At 35.1% G+C, this 19,339-nt stretch overlaps 1 protein-coding gene and 1 long non-coding RNA gene across 5 annotated transcripts in view; one reads left to right on the forward strand and one right to left on the reverse strand.

Moving 5' to 3' along the window:
* BicC (protein bicaudal C) overlaps positions 1 to 19,339 on the forward strand; it is a 444,159-nt gene that overhangs the window by 352,136 nt on the left and 72,684 nt on the right. Inside the window, exon 1 of one of the 3 annotated variants that reach the window (XM_081759696.1) lies at positions 14,365 to 14,476. The exons of the other annotated variants lie outside the window; for them this stretch is intronic. Within the exon in view, the coding sequence (XP_081615822.1) occupies positions 14,449 to 14,476 (28 nt within the window). The 5' untranslated portion in view covers positions 14,365 to 14,448. Of the gene's footprint in view, positions 1 to 14,364; positions 14,477 to 19,339 lie in introns of those variants that run through there. 3 annotated transcript variants of the gene reach the window in all.
* LOC145686407 (uncharacterized) overlaps positions 1 to 19,339 on the reverse strand; it is a 501,835-nt gene that overhangs the window by 281,922 nt on the left and 200,574 nt on the right. The gene's annotated exons all lie outside the window — the stretch shown is intronic.

The raw sequence follows: 19,339 nt of genomic DNA on the forward strand, positions 1-19,339 counted from the left end.
TGCGCTTTTGCATTTGCACAAAGCACGGAGAGTATCAATGTGTTGTTTCACCTTCAACATCTTGAACTAAACTAAACGTAAACGAATGAATTACTGTCTTTTACATTTGCATATACATGCAATGTTTCATTAGGAAAAATATTTGTACGTAATCGTAATGCATCATTTGTTTTTTGAGTTAAGTCAAATAACAAATAAGTGTGAGGTTCACGTGTTACATCTTCGAACACATTCACAACTTGTTTACTATATCGTGGCATAATTTGTCTAGCTAAATATTGTATTTGTAATTTATCACGAGGATTTTTAAATACTATGATATAATGTGCATTTAAACTTATATCACGAGCATGTTTTCCTTTTGGAAATAAATTTTGAACAATAAATATTACTGTTAATTTTTTATGATGTGCATATTTTGTAAATAAGTTTGCAACATCACCATTGGTTTCAGACATTAAGTCATCTAATATTAATAATGAATTTTCTTGTATTTCAAAATTATTCATGTCTGGAATTCCCTCTACGTATCGAATTTGTGCACTTGCATCCAAATTTGGAATGACTGCACCGTAACACCATACAATTTCATTAAATTTGATAGTAAACATTTGATCGCGTTCATTTAATAAACGATTTACAAAACATGTTTTACCTGCACGTGAAGGACCAGCAATTAAAATGGTTGATGGATGTTGAAACTTTAACATCTTGTATTAAAATGAATGCACACAACAGATACCATACTTTATATATACAATCATTCACACACTCACTCACACAGTTAACAAAAATAAATTAAAAATAAGTTAAAAAATAAATATTAAAGCTTGAAATAACTAGAATCACAGCTTAGCTGTTGTTATGAATATACTTTGGTCTAGAATTTATAAGTTTGCACAGCAAACGATGAAATAAATAAATAAATAAATAGTTATACTCTACTATTGTTCTGTTAAAAATAAATAAAATCAATCACTTACAAGCCAAGCTAAAATTATTCTACAAAACCATGAGGTAAACTTCGAGTTTTTGGTATCGGTCCGTTATTTTGTATATCGTCAATTCGTTTTCGTTTTTTGTTTACCTCTTGGTGTGTTTTCGTCTCATTACGTGAAAAGATTTTGAAACCATGTTTTCGCACGATACTATTTGGATTATCTATGATGGTTGAATTAATTTCTCCTGTTACTAATCCATAGAAACTCTCAAAGTTTATTCTTTGAGAGGTCCTATCATTTAGTGAAATTCCCCGAATTTTGTGAATATAACGAAATTCCCCTGAGGCATTTTTAAGCCTCATACTATAATTTTTTGGCCCTAACCCTATAAACGTCACAAACTCCCACCCTTGTTCTATTTCATTAGTCAGATCACCCAAATAGTTTCCAAGCTTCAACGGAGGTTCACTATCTTTTTTACACGTAAACATAATACTGTCTGTATCACAATAAATTACGTCATTAGGTCCTACAGTCACAAGTAAATCAAATAATTGTAGCCTGGCCCATGAGGTAATAAAACCAGCAAGTATGACGTTGGAAAATTCCAGAGGTACATTCTCAGTTTCCAGGTCTTTATATGTGAGAATGAGATGATCTTCACCAATTGGAATAACACTATGAACCTCATACCGCGGTGTTGTAAGATACCTATGAAACTCTGTCCCACTATCAACAATCACACACTGCGTCATATCTGTGCGCTGCCCCCATTTTCCGTATAAGGAATTGAGGTACAACTTCGCGCATTGTCTAAGTCCAGGGTTCGACCTAATATTATCTTTATTTAATTTTATGCCTTCATGAGCATAATAATCGTTAATGTATTTTTGCTTGTCTTCTTCAGTTTTACACCAAGCAGGATAGCCTGAGGCTTCCTGCTTCATTTGAAGAAACGTATTCACATAGTCCCGGAATAAACTATGTGAATTCCGATCTTCAGATCCCATTAGTTCGAATTCCCAAATTTCATAAATTTTGACGATCTTATAACCGTTTGCAAGAGCACGGTGAAGCTCTGGTGTACAAAATGTTCCAGTTAATGCACGTTCAGAATCACTATGTGTGCAATTGTCATTAGTTTGTTCTTCTTCCATACATAGCCTGCAAAGCCCGAAAAGTAAACGGCCTTGCGCTACGTACGGCAAAACAGGAAAAAAGAGTTGTTTTGGAGCCAATACGGTACATTTTACAATACCATGAATTTTTCCCACATCTGGGAAAACCGGCCCCTTATGTATCATAGGCGGTCCCACCGGAAGAGGTTTCCTTGCCATTACCCATGGATATAGTGACGTGATATCAAAATATTTTATTTCTTCATCGTCCGCACAATTCACATATGAACGGAAAACTTCTGTTCGTCCGCCGTTGTAGCAACTCTTAGGAATAAGAAAGTCGTCGGTAGTACTGCAATGTTCTTTAAGGAACTTTTGCAAGTCTACATCTGTGCGTACTTTATCATCCCAAGAGCACTCCCATATCTCATACAAATTCATTTTGAGAATTTCTGTGAAATATTTTCGACGGATTTCCGTGTGTTCATACCTTTTTTCAAATGTGTTGTACGGACCATGCGCGTTATCTATTATCGCGTTACGATTATTCGGGAAACAGGTCTTACAAGCATGCCAGTAACAGCCCATAAATTCAAAGACAGCATTGAGCTCTGCATTGTAACCATCAACATTATACCTTCCAAAAGATTGTTCTCCATTTCGTCCAGCATGCTGAATTTCTATACCCATTTGGTGCTCCATATATTTTAGCCATTTCATTGCTTTCTTGCTTGTTTTTGTTTTATGATGGAACCCCAAAGGTGGTATAATAGAGATACTTTCTTCTGGAAGATATGATGTTCGATATGTTTGCATGGCTAAACTTGCAATTGTTGACGAAACAAGAAAACATTGTAAACCACCCGTTTTCTCTTCTATAATATTACTAAATTTGATAACACCTTCTGTGAGAATTCTCACATCGTTTTCACAGTACTCCAGCATATCCTTTTGCAAATTAAATTGCTCTCCCAGTTGCACACGTTCTTGGTGCCATACCTCCAACCGTTGTCTCTCTTCAGTACTTCGCGATTCAGGGTCATAGTATTCTATTCCCGGATAGGGTCCTACATAATTTTGGTTCTCTACTGTATTAAACAAATATGGGAAATCTCCCTTCTTTAAATTTTCAGAAAGGCCTAATGTTTTCGGGAGTCTTGACAACCTGACCCCGAGGAAAAGATAGGAATCCCTGAAAATGATTTTCTTATCAATAGAAATATTAAAAATCTTCTGACCCTGAATTAAGGTTTTTGGAATAATATGCTGAGACTCAATGAGAGATCTCAAACAGAAAATGCTGTCAAAGCGTGAAGCATTATGTGCAATTACACAAACCTTATTAAATTTAGGTCTATCTAGTAATATGTGTGAAATAAACTCGTCAATGGATTTAAAAGAAAACGAGCGGTTACCGTTTTCATCGCCACATGTACTGCATGACTCATCAATGCCTTTGTTTATACAATCATGGCATACGTGTCTAAGACACACTAAGCATACAATATGTTCCCGTTCGCCACGTTCATTTTCAGGTTTCAGCATAGTCTCTACATCATAAACAATGTAAAGAAACCTCTTGATATGAGTAGGTTTCAGTTTCTTCACATAACATGAGTGACCTTCCTGTACATGTTCACGACAAGTACTGCAAAAGTATTCACCACATGTATGATCCGATTTCCGACTTCTTAAATCATAGATTGCATTACACTTGGTGCAGACCTTAACATATTCACACACACTCTTGCCAATTTTATTACCTTTCAAGTGATTGTTAAAACATTCACCCCTAGTGAAATATCTGTTGCATGCATTACATTTCATTTTATACATGCTAATGTCCACTTTATGTACATGTTCACAAGATGAACACATTAACTCACACTTATGTGATCGATTTAGACCATTAAAAGGCATTAAACAATTTAAACAATACTTCCTCTTTCTTAGAAATGAAGTAATCGTTCTAATAGGACGAAAATGTCCAATACTGCCCCTCTCATCATAATAGATATAAATTGGTTTTGCTTCCTTTAAATCTGGTCGTTGTACTCCTGTTTCTGGGTAACGTACTCTAAATTCACGCTTTGTTTCGGGAACTTTTTCATATATAATAATTTGATAATTTGGACTCAAATGATTCTGAAATAGTTCAACATCATTAAAATCCATTCCATTTTTTCCTTTAAAGCTAACACCTGCACGTGTACAGAGGGCAATAGCTCTACTCTTTAATTCATAACGGTTTGGATCTGTTAAACGGGATAAATTAGAGACAGAGTCCGTATATTTAGCTATGCCCCAAGCGATACTTTTAGGTAAACAAAGTTTGTCAGTATCGCTTCCCGGAAGATCTACCAAATGTTGTACCAAAAATTCATTCAAGGGTAAATATTTGTTTAGTGAGGAATTGTTACTTCGACTTCTTCCAGCACCAAACATCGAATTTACTATATGGAAACGAAATAGGACATTATCACCTAAAAGAAAGTCTTCATTACTATTTAAAACTCTAGTAATGGAAGATAAAACGGACTTAGCAGAAATATCTTTGCGGCGTCTCCATGGAACATACACTGCTTTGTTATTCTTACTATTCGAAGAATCAATGTACATTCCAACAAAATCATTAGGTCTTGCATTATTAAGAACATTATTTAATGCAAAGTTCATTAAGTTTTCAATATAGGCCGCAGGATTTCTGATTTCTTCATTTCCCCTTGGCCTTACCGCAATTTCATGTCCCACTAAGTTAAACTTAGTGAAACTCTTTCTGCTTTCGTGTGCAACTTCGAAGTTACCTTCCCCTGTATTATGAACATCTCTTTGACCACTACGATCAACCATAGGAACGTAGCCGGATGTGCTAGGCTGTGGAGACCGCATCCCGTAACCCCGAATATCCCGTGAACATTGTACACTTGATGATTGTATTTCTTCTTCAGTTACAACACCCACAGGATTTTGACCATTTTCACATAGTTCATTCAATAAGGTCTCCATATAATCAGATGTTCCAAATTCGTCTCGATTAACTATAACTGCGGAATTTTGAATCATATGCGTACCATCTGCTTCACTATCTAAATGTTCATTAATAATCTCATCGATTAAATTGAAATCTTCTTCTTGAAGTGTATTTTCCAAGGTTACATTTTCTTGGTGGACCGAGGTTACGGAATTCTCATTAACAGATGGCATCGCATTATTATTAACCAAAATAAAACGCGATCCATAATTACAAAATTCGGCTACCTCTACGGCATTTATCCTATCACCTTGGGCGCAATTAAAATAATTAAAATGAATGAATTTATCATGTGCCCACTGATACATGACTTGCTCACGGAAAAATCCGTGTGTGAACAAGTCAACAATGTCAGCACTAGACATTGCATATTGCAATATAAGTGCTTGATTATCATGGTAAAAATTAAAAAGAGCTGATAGCAAGGTATCATACCTTTCACTTCCGCGTAGTCCCTGTCGTTGCTTATCCATAATTCTCCACCAGGTCTCCAACACGCGCTCCTTAGTGTGCAGGCCTTCTATAACTCCAGCCAAATAAATTTCGTCAATTTCATTGAAGTCGTTTACGTATGATGCACCCAGAAATTCCATCTGTAAAATATAAAAACAAAAATTAGTATACATTAAAATAAATACATCAATATATAAAAATATAGTATTATTCATTTAACAATATTATTTAGTTTGCTTCTAAGAAGCTCTACTTATTTTTTCTGTTAATAAAACACTCATAGAGTGTGATCATCATTAAAATTCTGCAAGAACTTCAATGTTAAAATGGAGTGTGATCATTTTAAAATTCTGCAAGAACTTTGCTGATAAAATACAATGTAATCGTATTTAAATTCTGCAACAACTTTGTTCTTAAAATAAAGTGTGAATCTATTTAAATCACGTTTTGTGCAATGATAAACAAATTTCGTTTGTTTTAAATAAAATATTATTATAAATATTTAACAGTTTACAATTTTTTTAAAAATAATACTTTATATAACTATATTTAATCAGAGTATAAAAACATAATCATTCAAATATGTATAATATATAATTATACTTACGATGATCTTCTAAGTAAATCTGTTGTGTATTCTAAACTTAATAAAAATCAGGATTTCTTCCTTACTTCCTTTCTTCTTCTTTTCTTTTTTTTCTTCTTATCTTGTTTTGAATTTCAACAACTGCAACAATACAGTTAATATTAATACTCTTTTGTAAATATAATATTTTAATATTTCTTTTATTATATGTTTCTATGAATTTATTCACTAAGTAAATATTGTGTTCAAGGTACGGTTACCAACATACATATGATAATATTTCCTTAGCAACGGGGGGTATATATACACAATGCCTAACAAAAAACAAACAATAAAACCAGTTTAAACCAGTTTAAACACCTGCAGCAAAGCAGACAAAAGAAATTCCTAGCATTAGCAACAAAGAAATTTTTTAAACCCGCTAACATAAGGTACAAATTACATCATATTGTGTAATATCACTGTTACTAAAATTAAAATATGTTAAAGCACCTGCGTACGAAATTACAAAACGAAATGCGTTTGGGTACGAGACTACAAACTGTGTTACATTCTATACAGGTAGTAGTGTTATACTTCATGTTAATATTATAATTTTTTTTAACGGTAATTAAATTACAATTAATGCAAATTATACGTATACCTTTACTAATGTTTAAAGTTACATTTACCAAACGTGTACAAAATTACTTGATAAACTCTTATGTTTATGTTCTGTTAAGTTCCATAATGTTCGGAACCATTCGTGTGGTACAATTACCAACATGTATAGGAATTGTGTATAAACGCTTATGTTTATGTTCGGTAATGTTCGTAAAACTTCGGAAATCTTCGTGTTAACTTGTTCAAATTTCCAATTATTGTTGTTTTATAATAAGATAATAATATTATAATATAAACCTTATTACATATACCGCATATCATTAATGTAAAGAAAACACATTAAAATTCATCCGCCATGTTTGTTTCTTTAAACAATGCCATCTGTACACATAACATTGACATTAGTGTGTATAAGACTGTGCGTGTGTGTACATGTACCATAGCAAGTTACCGAGTGTTGTTTGTTTTTATAACCGGCAATACCCCGCGCAGTTTCCGGCCGGCAATATTTTACGCGTCCCGCGTCGCAAAACCTATTTCCGGGCGCAAATACCGCGCGGCGCGCACCGGTTGCGGTAAAAAACGCGCGGCGCGCACCGGTCGTGGTAAAAAACGCGCGAAAATGGTATTTATTTTAGTAATATTATTCATTTTATCTATTGATATAAAAATATAACCTGTAATAAACATATTTCCAAAGTTTCAAAAAAATCGACGCCATATTGTTTATGAAAATTCATTAAATTTTTTATTTTCGATTTACAATGTTCTAAGCTGCATAGTAATGTTCCTTAGGTCCTAACGATCAAGAAAATACTTTTCTTTTCTTTCTACGACCAATAGTTTGCCTTAAAAAGCCAAAAATGTAATGTGACACCCCTACATAAGGAGCCGCCACTGTTAGCTTTCCAAAAAATTGTTCAAGTTTATCATGTAGGGTGTCTTTCTATATAGATTTTGACCTGATAAAACGATTTCTGTGATCCATTTTGTCCTACGATTAACGGTTTAGGAGCTACGCCCATTTAAAATTATTTTCAAGTTATATTGTTCTAATCTGTATAGTAGTGTTCCTTAGGTCCTAACGATTAAGAAAATACCTTTCTTTTCTTTCTACGACCAATAGTTTGGCTAAAAAAGCGAAAAAATAAAAAACTATACTTTTGGAACACCCTGTATATAAATTTCAAAAAATAAAAATTGTTCAAGTTTATCATGTAGGGTGTCTTTCTATATAGATTTTGACCTGATAAATCGATTTCTGTAGTCCATTTTATCCTACGATCAACCGTTTACGATTTATGACCATTTAAAATTATTTTCAAGTTACATTCTTCTAAGCTGTATAGTAGTGTTCCTTAGGTCCTAACAATTAAGAAAATACTTTTCTTTTCTTTCTACGACCAATAGTTGGCCGTCAAAAGCGAAAAATGTAATGGGACACCCCTTACATAGCGAGCCGCCACTGTTAGCCTTCCAAAAAAATTGTTCAAGTTTATCATGTAAGATGTCTTTCTATATAGATTTTGACCTGATAAATCGATTTCTGTGATCCATTTTGTGCTACGATTAACGGTTTAGGAGCTACGCCCATTTAAAATTATTTTCAAGTTACATTGTTTTAACTGAACTTGTAGTGTTCCTTAGGTCCTATCCTTCAAGAAAATACTTTTCTTTTCTTTCTACGACCAATAGTTTGGCGTAAAACGTAATACCAGTCCGCCCCCTTCCCTTGTAAGAATTTTAAAAAAATAAAAATTCTTCAAATTTATCATGTAAGGTGTCTTTCTATATAGATTTTGACGTGACAAATCGATTTCCGTTGTCCATTTTTTCTTACGATCAACCGTTTAGGAGCTATGCCCATATACGGCAAAAATCGTACTTTTTTACCATTAGCGTCACCTATATAGTTATAATTGTCAGTATCATGCATGTTTTTGTGCGGTTAACACCAAAAACTTTTCGGTCTACTGATATTTGTAGAAACGGGAATGCCTCATTCGTTTACCGACAAAAAATATTTTATCATTTCCCCGCCATATTTTAGTTGTTCGTATACAGTTTTCGTATGTGCTTCAAACATGGAAGAAGAAGAAGAAAACGGCAATTTTATGTTAGGTATGTATGTATGAACATTTTAAAATTTCTATATGCTATATATATATATATATATATATATATATATATATATATATATATATATATATATATATATATATATATATATATATATATATATATATATATATATAATTAAAATATGCTTTCCACTAGCTTTACATAAACATATCTGCTAATTCCATTTGTAATGTTTCAAATGGTACACATATCTTTAAAGTAGCGCTAAGTTGGTAAAAAATAATCCACCCGTATAATCATATTTCGTATACGCCACTGTTCTCAAATCGTTTGCATTACCTTAAATTACATCTCATTCAGCGTTCATTAAAGACCTGTTCAAGCATGGATAGCAACTGTGCACATTCACGCTTTTTCCCATCCCTCTCTCACACATACAAATATACATACATACACATGGAACATCAATAAATTATTGATAAGGCAGGCATGCTCAATGGTAAACCGTTCATTTCTATTGCTCATTATGATGCTCTCCCCTTTCTTCATTTCACGAGAGCAGCGTCTCTCATTTAGCCTAGCCAGCATAATCGTGGGACGTAAAACTCAAGATTTCATTGTAGTTTTACTGGTTGGGGTCCCCCCACCCATCATCATGTGCGTAAGCTTCCTCAGTGTTATCACGTTTCCTCCCACTTTCTTCATTCCGTCATTTTATGAGAGCAACGTCTCTCATTTACCCTACCAAGCATAATTGTGGGACGTAAAACTTATGATTTCATTGTAGTTTTACTGTTTCAGGTCCAGGATTCGATCCCGACCCCCCACCAATCATGATATACGTAAACTTCCTCTCACTTTCTTTATTCCACCATTTCATGAGAGCAACGTCTCTCATTTAGCCTACCCAGCATAAACATGGGACGTAAAACTCAAGATTTCATTGTAGTTTTACTATTTGGGGTCCCGCCACCATTTCGTGAGAGCAACGTTTCTCATTTACCCTAGCCAGCATAATCGTGGGACGTAAAACTCAAAGATTTCGTTTCCTCCCACTTTCTATATAGTCTTTCAAGAGCTTTCTGTGTACAGCAAAGCACTATAAAAGATCCACTTGTCTTAATCATCTGTGTTCCTTGGACTATCGGGCAAAAGCGTTGGACGTTAAACTCAACATTTCATGAAGCTCTACTGGATGTGGTCCCACGTTCGATCCCAGTTCGCACCGTGTGGCCTTTGTGGTGGACAATCAACATGTGCGTGATCTTCCTCGGGGTTCTCCCATCTTCTCTCGCATAACTTGTATAAGGGCTACACGTTCAAACTTCATTCACAATTACATACACGATCACTATATTTAATAGTATTTCCACCGCTGTTAAAAATTTAACTCAAATCACGTTAAGTTTATTATTCTAACAATCATTAAAGCTAAATCATTGCTGACCTACTCATTATCGTGAAATCCAAATCATCCCACCTAAACTCCAAGCCGGGTCTCTCACTCAATCAAATTCCAATCGCGCTAATACAAAAAGTATATTAAGGGAAAACGCCTCCCCACGGTATGTTCACAAATCATATCAATAAAACGTATAAAAATTCTTACCTTTTAATTGTAGAAGAAATAACTTTAATCACAGAACAAGCACCAACTACGTAACACACATACACACACACCTAATCAGCTAATAAGATACATATATAATCTACATCGCGTTTTTAAACACGGAGGTTACATCAATCTTCTCCCCTCATACTTTTTTTTTTTTTTTTTTTCAAGTTAAAGCACTGTGGGCTGGGGTAATCTACAGCTGCTACAAGGAAACGTTTCTCACGGTCAAGTTACCAAAACTTTTACAATAACAACAACATATTAAGAAAGCAGAAAAGAAAAAAAGAATTGTCTCTTCTAAAAGTAGAAAAAATATAGCATGCATTCATTCATATTTTGCCTCTCATTCATGTAAACACGGGTAGTCTATTTTTTCTCATGGTTTTTCAACACACACACACACACACACACACATATATATATATATATATATATATATATATATATATATATATATATATATATATATATACAGAATCAATAGGGCTTTTCAACATAATAGAGGGATTCTTATTCTTAGAACAGATACACATAACAGTTCATTCACATTTCTCTTCTGATTCACGTAAACAGGATGCAGGGTAGTCTGTTTTTTTTTTTTCATGATTTTTCAACACACATGTACATACATATATATATATATATATATATATATATACTCTCTTGGGTCTTGGAAACACAAGATCTATTTTCATGCATCATTACGTGTTTCTATAGGTTAATATATAATTGGAACTCTCTTAGAGCCAAAACATCTCATACTTACTTCACTAAACAGCAATTATCAATCACACAAAGTATAAAGGTTCTCTTTCTCCCTACATATCTCTCTCTCTCTCTCCCTCATATTATACTCAATTTTCAATACCCCACCACTTACCTCATCTCCTCTTCAATTCAATCATCCCCATTGAATTTTTGTCCACCTGGGGTTGTTTTTCACCTCATATTACATTATATTACCCCCCGGATATGGTCCCCCTCCCACCTCTATAACGTTTCCGTTCAATATACAGTACACCTGTGAGTTGTTTACGAGTTCGGGTCAATATACACGCATATCACTACTTGTTCGGCTTGAGACTAGACTAAAAAGCAGCATGTGTTTTCTTTTTCTTTCTGCTTTTTTTCTTTTTTCTTTCTTTTTTTTTCTTTTTTTTTCTTTTGCACATGCAATAATATTTGCAACTGAGTTTGTTCAACATGAGATAGGATCTCAGTGGCAAGACGTTATATTTGATGTGATCAACCATTGAACTCGACGGTTCACCACGCAGAATCGCAAACAAAATATCACCAATTCCGCACAATGTCATATGATGGAGAACAAGAAATTTGAACTTTTTTTTTTTTTTTTCAATTTGCTTGGGTTGGCTTCAGATTTTCCCCCCCAGTAAAATTTATCCGGGGACCAAAGATACCATTTGCTAAAGAACATGTCCTGCACGAGAGTGACATTTAATTTGTTTAATTTCACTTGGCTCGAGAAGGGGAAGGGGGTTGAATAAGTAATCCTATTACAAGTGGGCATTCGTCCCAGGAGCATCTTTGGATTTCATTCTCCGTTTCAATATTTCTAGCTCTCTGGTGCGAAGTTCGCTATTACTAAGCATAAGCATTAAGGATTGAATATATCTGTCGTTTAATGAAAATTAAAAAAAAAATCGAAAGATTAGCCATATCAATCGAAGATCCTGCTGAACTAAATTAATTTCTCGAAAGCTAAGCATTAGCGTTGACACTGACGCCTATTTAAGGAGAAACTGATTATTTTGTGAACCTAGAAATTGATACTGGACGAGAACCACGTCACAGTTCTGAAGTGTACGTATCCTCCTGAAATTATTCATGATGACACTAGTACAACCGTACCTAGTACGGTTAATGAACCCAAAATTGTGATAAATTCTTGTAATTTAATTTCTCTTTATAAAGACAAAAAGCATCACTTGATATATGACATTAAGCCTAACAAAATGATAGAGTAAATCCTGATGGGTAGTTCCGTCAAAATTGACATTATATATAATCTCGCGCTAGAAAGTCAATTTGTCAATGTCAATTTATGGTTCTGCAAAACAGTGTTCACATATTTATGCATTGGTGTATGCAAAAGAGGTGAAATTTGGGGTGTAACACTGCCTTGAGCAAGGAATTTGAAAGTAAACATTAACTCTGTTAAGATATCTATATAAATGCCTGAAAATGCATTAACTTGGAAGCATAAGCGCCCGAAGGTGGGGCAGGGGGCCCGCTCTCCCTGGCTCACGAAAATGTATATTTCTAAATTTCGTAAAATTTTCTTAGTACAAATAAAATACCAAACGTAATATAGCAACCAGGGAGAAACCACCCCTAGAAAGTTTTCCTTCCGGCGCCCGTGCTTGGGAGGTACGATCTCCCGACTTCCCTTGATGAACATCTGCATACGCTGTTTATGTACTGTATATGTAAGAAAACAAACATTTAGGTACCTAGATCTTGTCTTCTAACGGTAACACAGATAACTTGTAAATAAAGTTTTGTGGTGTTCCCTGTTATCTTTGTCATTGCTCCCCTATGTATTCATTTCTACCCGTCTAAGAAATCGGGGATCCGGTGTGGCTCACTAGTAGAGCGTCCACCTCTGGTGCATGGGTCCTCGGTTCGATCCCAGCTCGCACCAAGTGAACTTTGTGGTGAACAAATACCGTGTGTGTGGATTTTCTCGGAGTTCTCCCATATCCTCCCACTTCCTTCATTCCACCACTTCATTCATTTATCATAATCACGGTCCCCTTTACCCTAGCCGGCATAATCGTGGGATGTAAAACTTGAAGATTTCATTATTTTCCAAGAAATCGGGGTGCCTACGGGGTTCACGGGAGATTGATTGCACTGCAAAAATACGGGTAATCCACATTTAGCACGGTTATAGCTAGTTCCCTGTGGAGATCCTGTAACTGAGGAATTTCTCACTTCCCCTTCTCCCGTTTCTTGAAATGACTACTTCACTCATAAGCTTGCTTGAGGCAGGAACTTCTTACAGCAAGGAGAGTGATAAATGATGAATCGATGTGCCTAAACACATGACGTAATTTGTACTTTCCCAATTGACTAATCGAACCGAATTTTCTGTGCGCCCATCTATATTTTAATCCAAAACTACAATGGCCCCGCGTATAGCGTAGTCGCTAATGCTCTCTCCTTTAGTGAGAACCGTCCCGAGTTCGATTCCCGGTGGGGGCACTCGGTCGAAAAAGTGTGAAATGCTTTTTCAGGCCAGCCACCCTGAATGAGGTTTGCCTCATTCACACCAGGCAAATGTCCCCTTCCCCCGATAGTGTGCTCGCCGAGGGACGTGACGTGCTAAATGGCCATAGATGCCGAAAGCCCAGAAATCTAAATTCTTTAATCCAAGAGTGCGTACTGTATGCCGAAGTCAGATCTTGAAATAATCAGATACACCTGACTGCATTGTTATTTTCTAGTTTGACAGGACTTACGTAATTGTAAAGCGCACACACGTTACCACGAAAAGCGCGAAGTATCTTGCAACATATATATGCCATATCTTTTCTCAATTTTATACTATTTCGAAAAATCTGATTGTTAAAATTTTAGTATGAAATAAACGGCTTGTAAAAGACACAGGTGGGAGAAAGGGTTAGAAGGAAGTTTTTTTTTCTCTCTCTCTCTCTCTCTCTCGTTCTTTCATCTGTACGAGTTCTTACATTTTCCGAACTATATTCACTTCACGCCCACACACGTGGATTCGGAGAGGTGATGATGAGTATCGTAACTCATCGTGAATTATGCTCCTCCCACGAAAGGAATCAACCATTCACATGAAAGTGCGTTTAGACAACAACGCCCACTTAGAAACAGCCAATTACGGTTCAACGCAAGAGATTCCAGCTGCTCGGGTGCTCGGAAGTCTCTCATTTAAAACATCAGTCTCCTGTATCCATCAAAAGGATTCGAAACTTGGAAGAGAGAAGAAGTGAAGAAGTAATCTCCTGTAGTAGCAAACGAGAACGATGCCGGGTATTTGGTCAAGGATCCCTGGTGAGTAAGATATCACATCTTCTATCCAACTTTTCTAGTTTTTAGTTGCGCGCTACGTTAATTTTAAAGTAACCGCGTCTTCTCGATATATTTTACAGATTATTGTAAATTCAGGATCGATTTCAAGTTTGGCGTAAGGTCATTTGTATGTGCGTTCGAAGTGCAAGCCAGTGTTCTTAGCTATGGTGCACATAAGGAACGTAGAACTTCGGAATAGTGATAAATGGTTTTGTGTTTTGTCCTGAGATACTCCCGTGTTGTTAATTTTCGTCCTACTCGAGAACTTTACTTATTTATTTTTTTTAAAATCTCTGAATTCTGGTTTAAGATTTTTCAATTCTCGCTGTCTCTTTGGTTCGTAGCTACTTTTTTTTTTTTTTTTTCTTACGTAGAATGTTCTTGTTCGCACGCTGTTAAATTGCTCATTGTATTTTCGTTTCGGCAAGCGTCTTGTTGCAACTTTTAAATAGTTTGCGGCAACACTTTTGTATTTCTTGAAAACTAGCGTTTTGGCTAGTATATCGTTAAATTCCTTTTTGCATTTGGAAATCTGGGAAAATTTACTTTTTCCTTTTCTTTATTATAAACAAACCAAGCTTGAAACAAACTGCGTCCACTTTTTTTTCTTTTTTTTAAATATTGGTTTGTCATTAGAATGGGGAAAATGTAGTTCAACTCTTCGGTTTTTTCCCCTTTCGATCCCCCCCCCCTATTACTATGTGATGTTTCATAGTATTCATATAAAGCAATACTTTTGTTCAGGAACATGTAATACTGTATGTACTAGTATTCTCAGTTACTAAAAGTATTTATTCTCGGGGGGAAATCAGTCATTCCATGGTTTGTATGTACGAGGGACGGGACGTTAAAGCAGTAACGATTTTCAAAAGATTAATTTTTATGCTTTTTAAATGATTTTGTTTAACATATTTAAAAATGTTAGTGAATATTATGGTGTTAACTTGACATAATTTCATTCATACAAGAAAGCACAAGGCTTTCGAAAAGGGCGTTGCTTCTCGGTGGATTTTTACCCAATGCTGAAATGTTTCCATCAGCTGATAGACTTGCATTTTTCCGTTAGTTAAAATAAATGCTATTTCCATTTTTTCCCCTTTAACTTATGTAATTGTTTGTCGGAAGTTAATCGTAACTAAAATGCTATATAAAGGAAAGTTACACTTGAATTTTGTCTGTGCGGTCAGATGTTCCGATCAGCTGTTCAGAGCTCTCATTTTCTCAGTGAAACGAAATTCAGTAGTGCTGTACTCGTGATGTTCTGCTTCTGATCAAAATATACTGCCTTTTGATCACCTGATTACGGCTTGTCGTAGGTTTATCAATTGTCGTAGGTTTACCAATTATGATACAACTTTCGATATTTTTCCTTGGAAAAAATATCCCCCCCCCCCTATATCTGAATGCAATTGTAGTTAAGACGATGGAGGATAGTTAAGATTTTAGCCTATGCAGAGATGGTTTGATCAGCTGATTGGTGATTCCTATGATCCCTTCAGAAGAAACAAGTATGTTTCGTTTTAGGAAGAAAAGGTTACAGTATGTATATCGAAAGTTCTGCAATGGACTAATGTTAACCTATTTATACTTGGATTTAGGGTTGCCAGACGTCTTCTATGTGTTTGTATAGAATTTTCTTGTATTTTATGTTCAAATCTATTTCCCTTTTCCGTATGAAGTTGCACAGGTCTCGTTTTCCTGGATTTTCTCAGTATCTACAATCGGAAGCTTCATTTCACTTTGGGGCCAGGGGGAAGGGGGAAGGTTGATTTCGTATATTTACGGATTATTGTTAATTCGGGATAGCCTAGACTTCCAGTTTGGCGTAATGTTATTCGTATGTGCGTTTAAATTGAAAACCCGCGTTCTTAGCTGTGCTGAACATCGTAATAAACATAAAACTTTGAGAAACTGATAAATGTACCAGTTTGAAATGTTTCCAAATTCTGATATTAAGATTTTTCTAGTTTCGCCGGTTTTTTTTTTTCATTGCTTCGTAGCAACTTTTTTATAGTTAAAAATACTTTAATTTATAAGGCTGTTAAATTGATCATTGTATTTTCATTTCGCTAAACGTCTTGATACGACTTTTAAATTGTTTGCGGCAACACTTCTGCAAGTTTGGAAAATGAGCGTCTTGACTGACTTTCTTTTCGCATTTTGAAGTCTTGGAAAATTCACACTTGTTTCCTTTGTAAGCAAACTTTGAAAATACAGCGTCCATTATTAAAAATTGTATATCGTTGGATTGGGAGCGACGTAATTCATATGTAACTCTTAGAATTTTTTGTGCTGATATAAAGTGGTATATTTGTCCGAGAAGAAAATCAAATATTTCGACAACATCAATGAATATTATGAATTTCATTCACACAAGAAAACTTAAGTGCTTTAGAAATTGATGTTGCTTTTAATCATGAATTTTTAGGCTGTGAACAGATTATTTGATCAGCTGATAGACTTGCATTATTTCTTTAGTTAAAATTAACAATTGGTTTTCTACATATTTTAGGATTCGAAGTGATTTGTAATTAAAATGCTGTAAAAGTATACGGTGAGATGTTTTCATCAGCTGATCAGAGCTTCCTCAGTGAAACACAAATCAATAGTAATGTTTTCGTTCTGATAAGAGAAGCCACTCTTTTGAATTATGTTGGAAATTAACTGTAGTTCAAAACAAGAGTTAGCACTCTCAATCTATGCTGAGATGGTTTGATCAGCGGTTTTATTTAACTTCCTTTTAAGTTGTATTTAGTGAAATTGAATCTCTTGTGTCGGAAAGTTGCACTTTGGATTTTCGGTCTTTGGCTGGGGATGGTGTAATCAGCTGCTCAAAGCTCCTATCCATTTTTTTTAAATAATAATAATAATAATAATAATAATAATAATAATAATAATAATAATAATATTTTTAATGTTGCCAAATTTCGTTATAGTTACATATGAACGAAAGAGAGCTTCTCTTAGGTTTCTGGACAGAACTTCCGGTATATTTCCTGGGCAGAAATAAATAAATTAAAATTTTGTTACTATAAGTAGTATGTCTGAAGTTGGTTAAAACGCTGTGAAGGGTAGTTAAACTAGTTTTCAGTCCATTCAGAGACTAAGTTCGATCAGCTGATCGGTGACTCCCATGTTCATTCTAGTGAAAAAGGAAAAAAAAAAAAACTTCGTCTTGTTTTAAGTGAAAGAGGTTGTACTATATCGTTAGTTACATAATAAACAAATGGTAGCCTATTTACACTTGGATTTAGGGTTGCCAAAGGTCCTATATACGTCTGTGTATATAGAATTGGCCTGTATTTTAATACCTACTTCACTGTTCTGTAAGAAGTTGTACAGAATTCATTGTCCTGCATTTTGCTCACTAGTACCTGTAGTCAGAAGCCTCGTTTTAATTTTGCTTGTGAGGGCGGGGGATGGGTAAGCGGGTCCACCGATATACATATCCTAATATACCGGTATATCATTAAAACTTGGACTGGACTGGCAGTTGCCTCGCACCGCCACTATAAAATCATTGAGCGCGATTTATTAGAATGGATTATAATGAACCACTTAGAGCGCCTAATGCTTTTTTAAAATCTGTTTCATTGCTTAATTTTATTCCACGCACAAAAAAGGAATTTTTTAATTTCTTATGTAGACTGTAGTTCCGAAAGATCAATCTGAGAGAGAGAGTGACTGACTGACTTACGAAGTAGAAAATTAAATATTTAAAAACATGCTTTCTTTTAAAAATAAGCAAAGAAAACGTAGTAAAGGAAGATTCTGATTTCAAGTTTTTTTTTGTTTTTTCTGTCTATACATTACTGAAAATATCCAAAGTGCTCTTACATACAATGAATGGATTGATTGCATGAGAGGCTTCTTTATTTTTTTAAAACGACAGTATGTCGTTAATTTCTTATGTATTTTGTTAAAAGTACTGCCTGAAACTACAAATGAAGGCAGTCGTTGTGAGAGATATTTCTACGTTTTTACCGTGGTGCTCTTTGAATCCTAAGACTTGAACAGTCTGAAGTCTAGAATGTAATTAGATGTGTAACTAATAGGTTTGCATAGTTTCTGGCGCCTTTTTCAAAATTTTCGATTTTATACTCCTTGGTTAGACTATATTCTTCACGTGCGAAGAACTGCTAGTTTTGCTAGTACACTCCATAAAGTAAATTAGTGAAAGTGGGGGAGAGAATATCTCGAGTATGTCCGTTACCTTTTTATGACTCGCAGTCTCTGCATAGAAATTAAAATCGAAGTTGAAAAATATTCGCATAGCAATATTTTTTTTTCCCGCGAGTCTCTAGTGATCGCACAGACGTAAAGTGTAACCTACCGTAAGTCTTAACCAATTTTAGCATCCGGTGGATAGCGAGAGAGTACCAATGTTGTTAACCCCCCTCTATATAAACTTTTGCGAGTGTCGTCTCTCGGGGAGCATCTCATCTCATGCCGCTACTTTAATTTTTATTATATTTTTGCTATTATTATTGTTACCGTTTAATTCGAATAATCGCAAGGGCTCCTTTATGGCGATTCTATATCAAAACCAAAAGTGGCGTTTACCACTCTGGCTTCAATAGAGGGATTACGGGAATAACTACTTCCCTTCATGTCTTTTTAATATCTTTGCATTGATAACGGACAATGTTAAGATTTCATTTACAAGTACTCTCTTCCATTGTAACAGACACGCCGGGGGGCGAAGAAGATGCTTTCTTGCTCCAAACAGATTTATTACGACGCTTAATACGTTATTTTCTGCTCGAAATGGGTCACATACTCTGGCGTGATATACTCCGACACTTTTATCCATTTAATTGTTTTTCCATCGCCTTTCACAGTGAG

Source organism: Thermobia domestica, chromosome 5 (assembly GCF_964235325.1).
Source record: "Thermobia domestica chromosome 5, izTheDome1.hap1.1, whole genome shotgun sequence".
NCBI lineage: Eukaryota > Metazoa > Arthropoda > Insecta > Zygentoma > Lepismatidae > Thermobia > Thermobia domestica.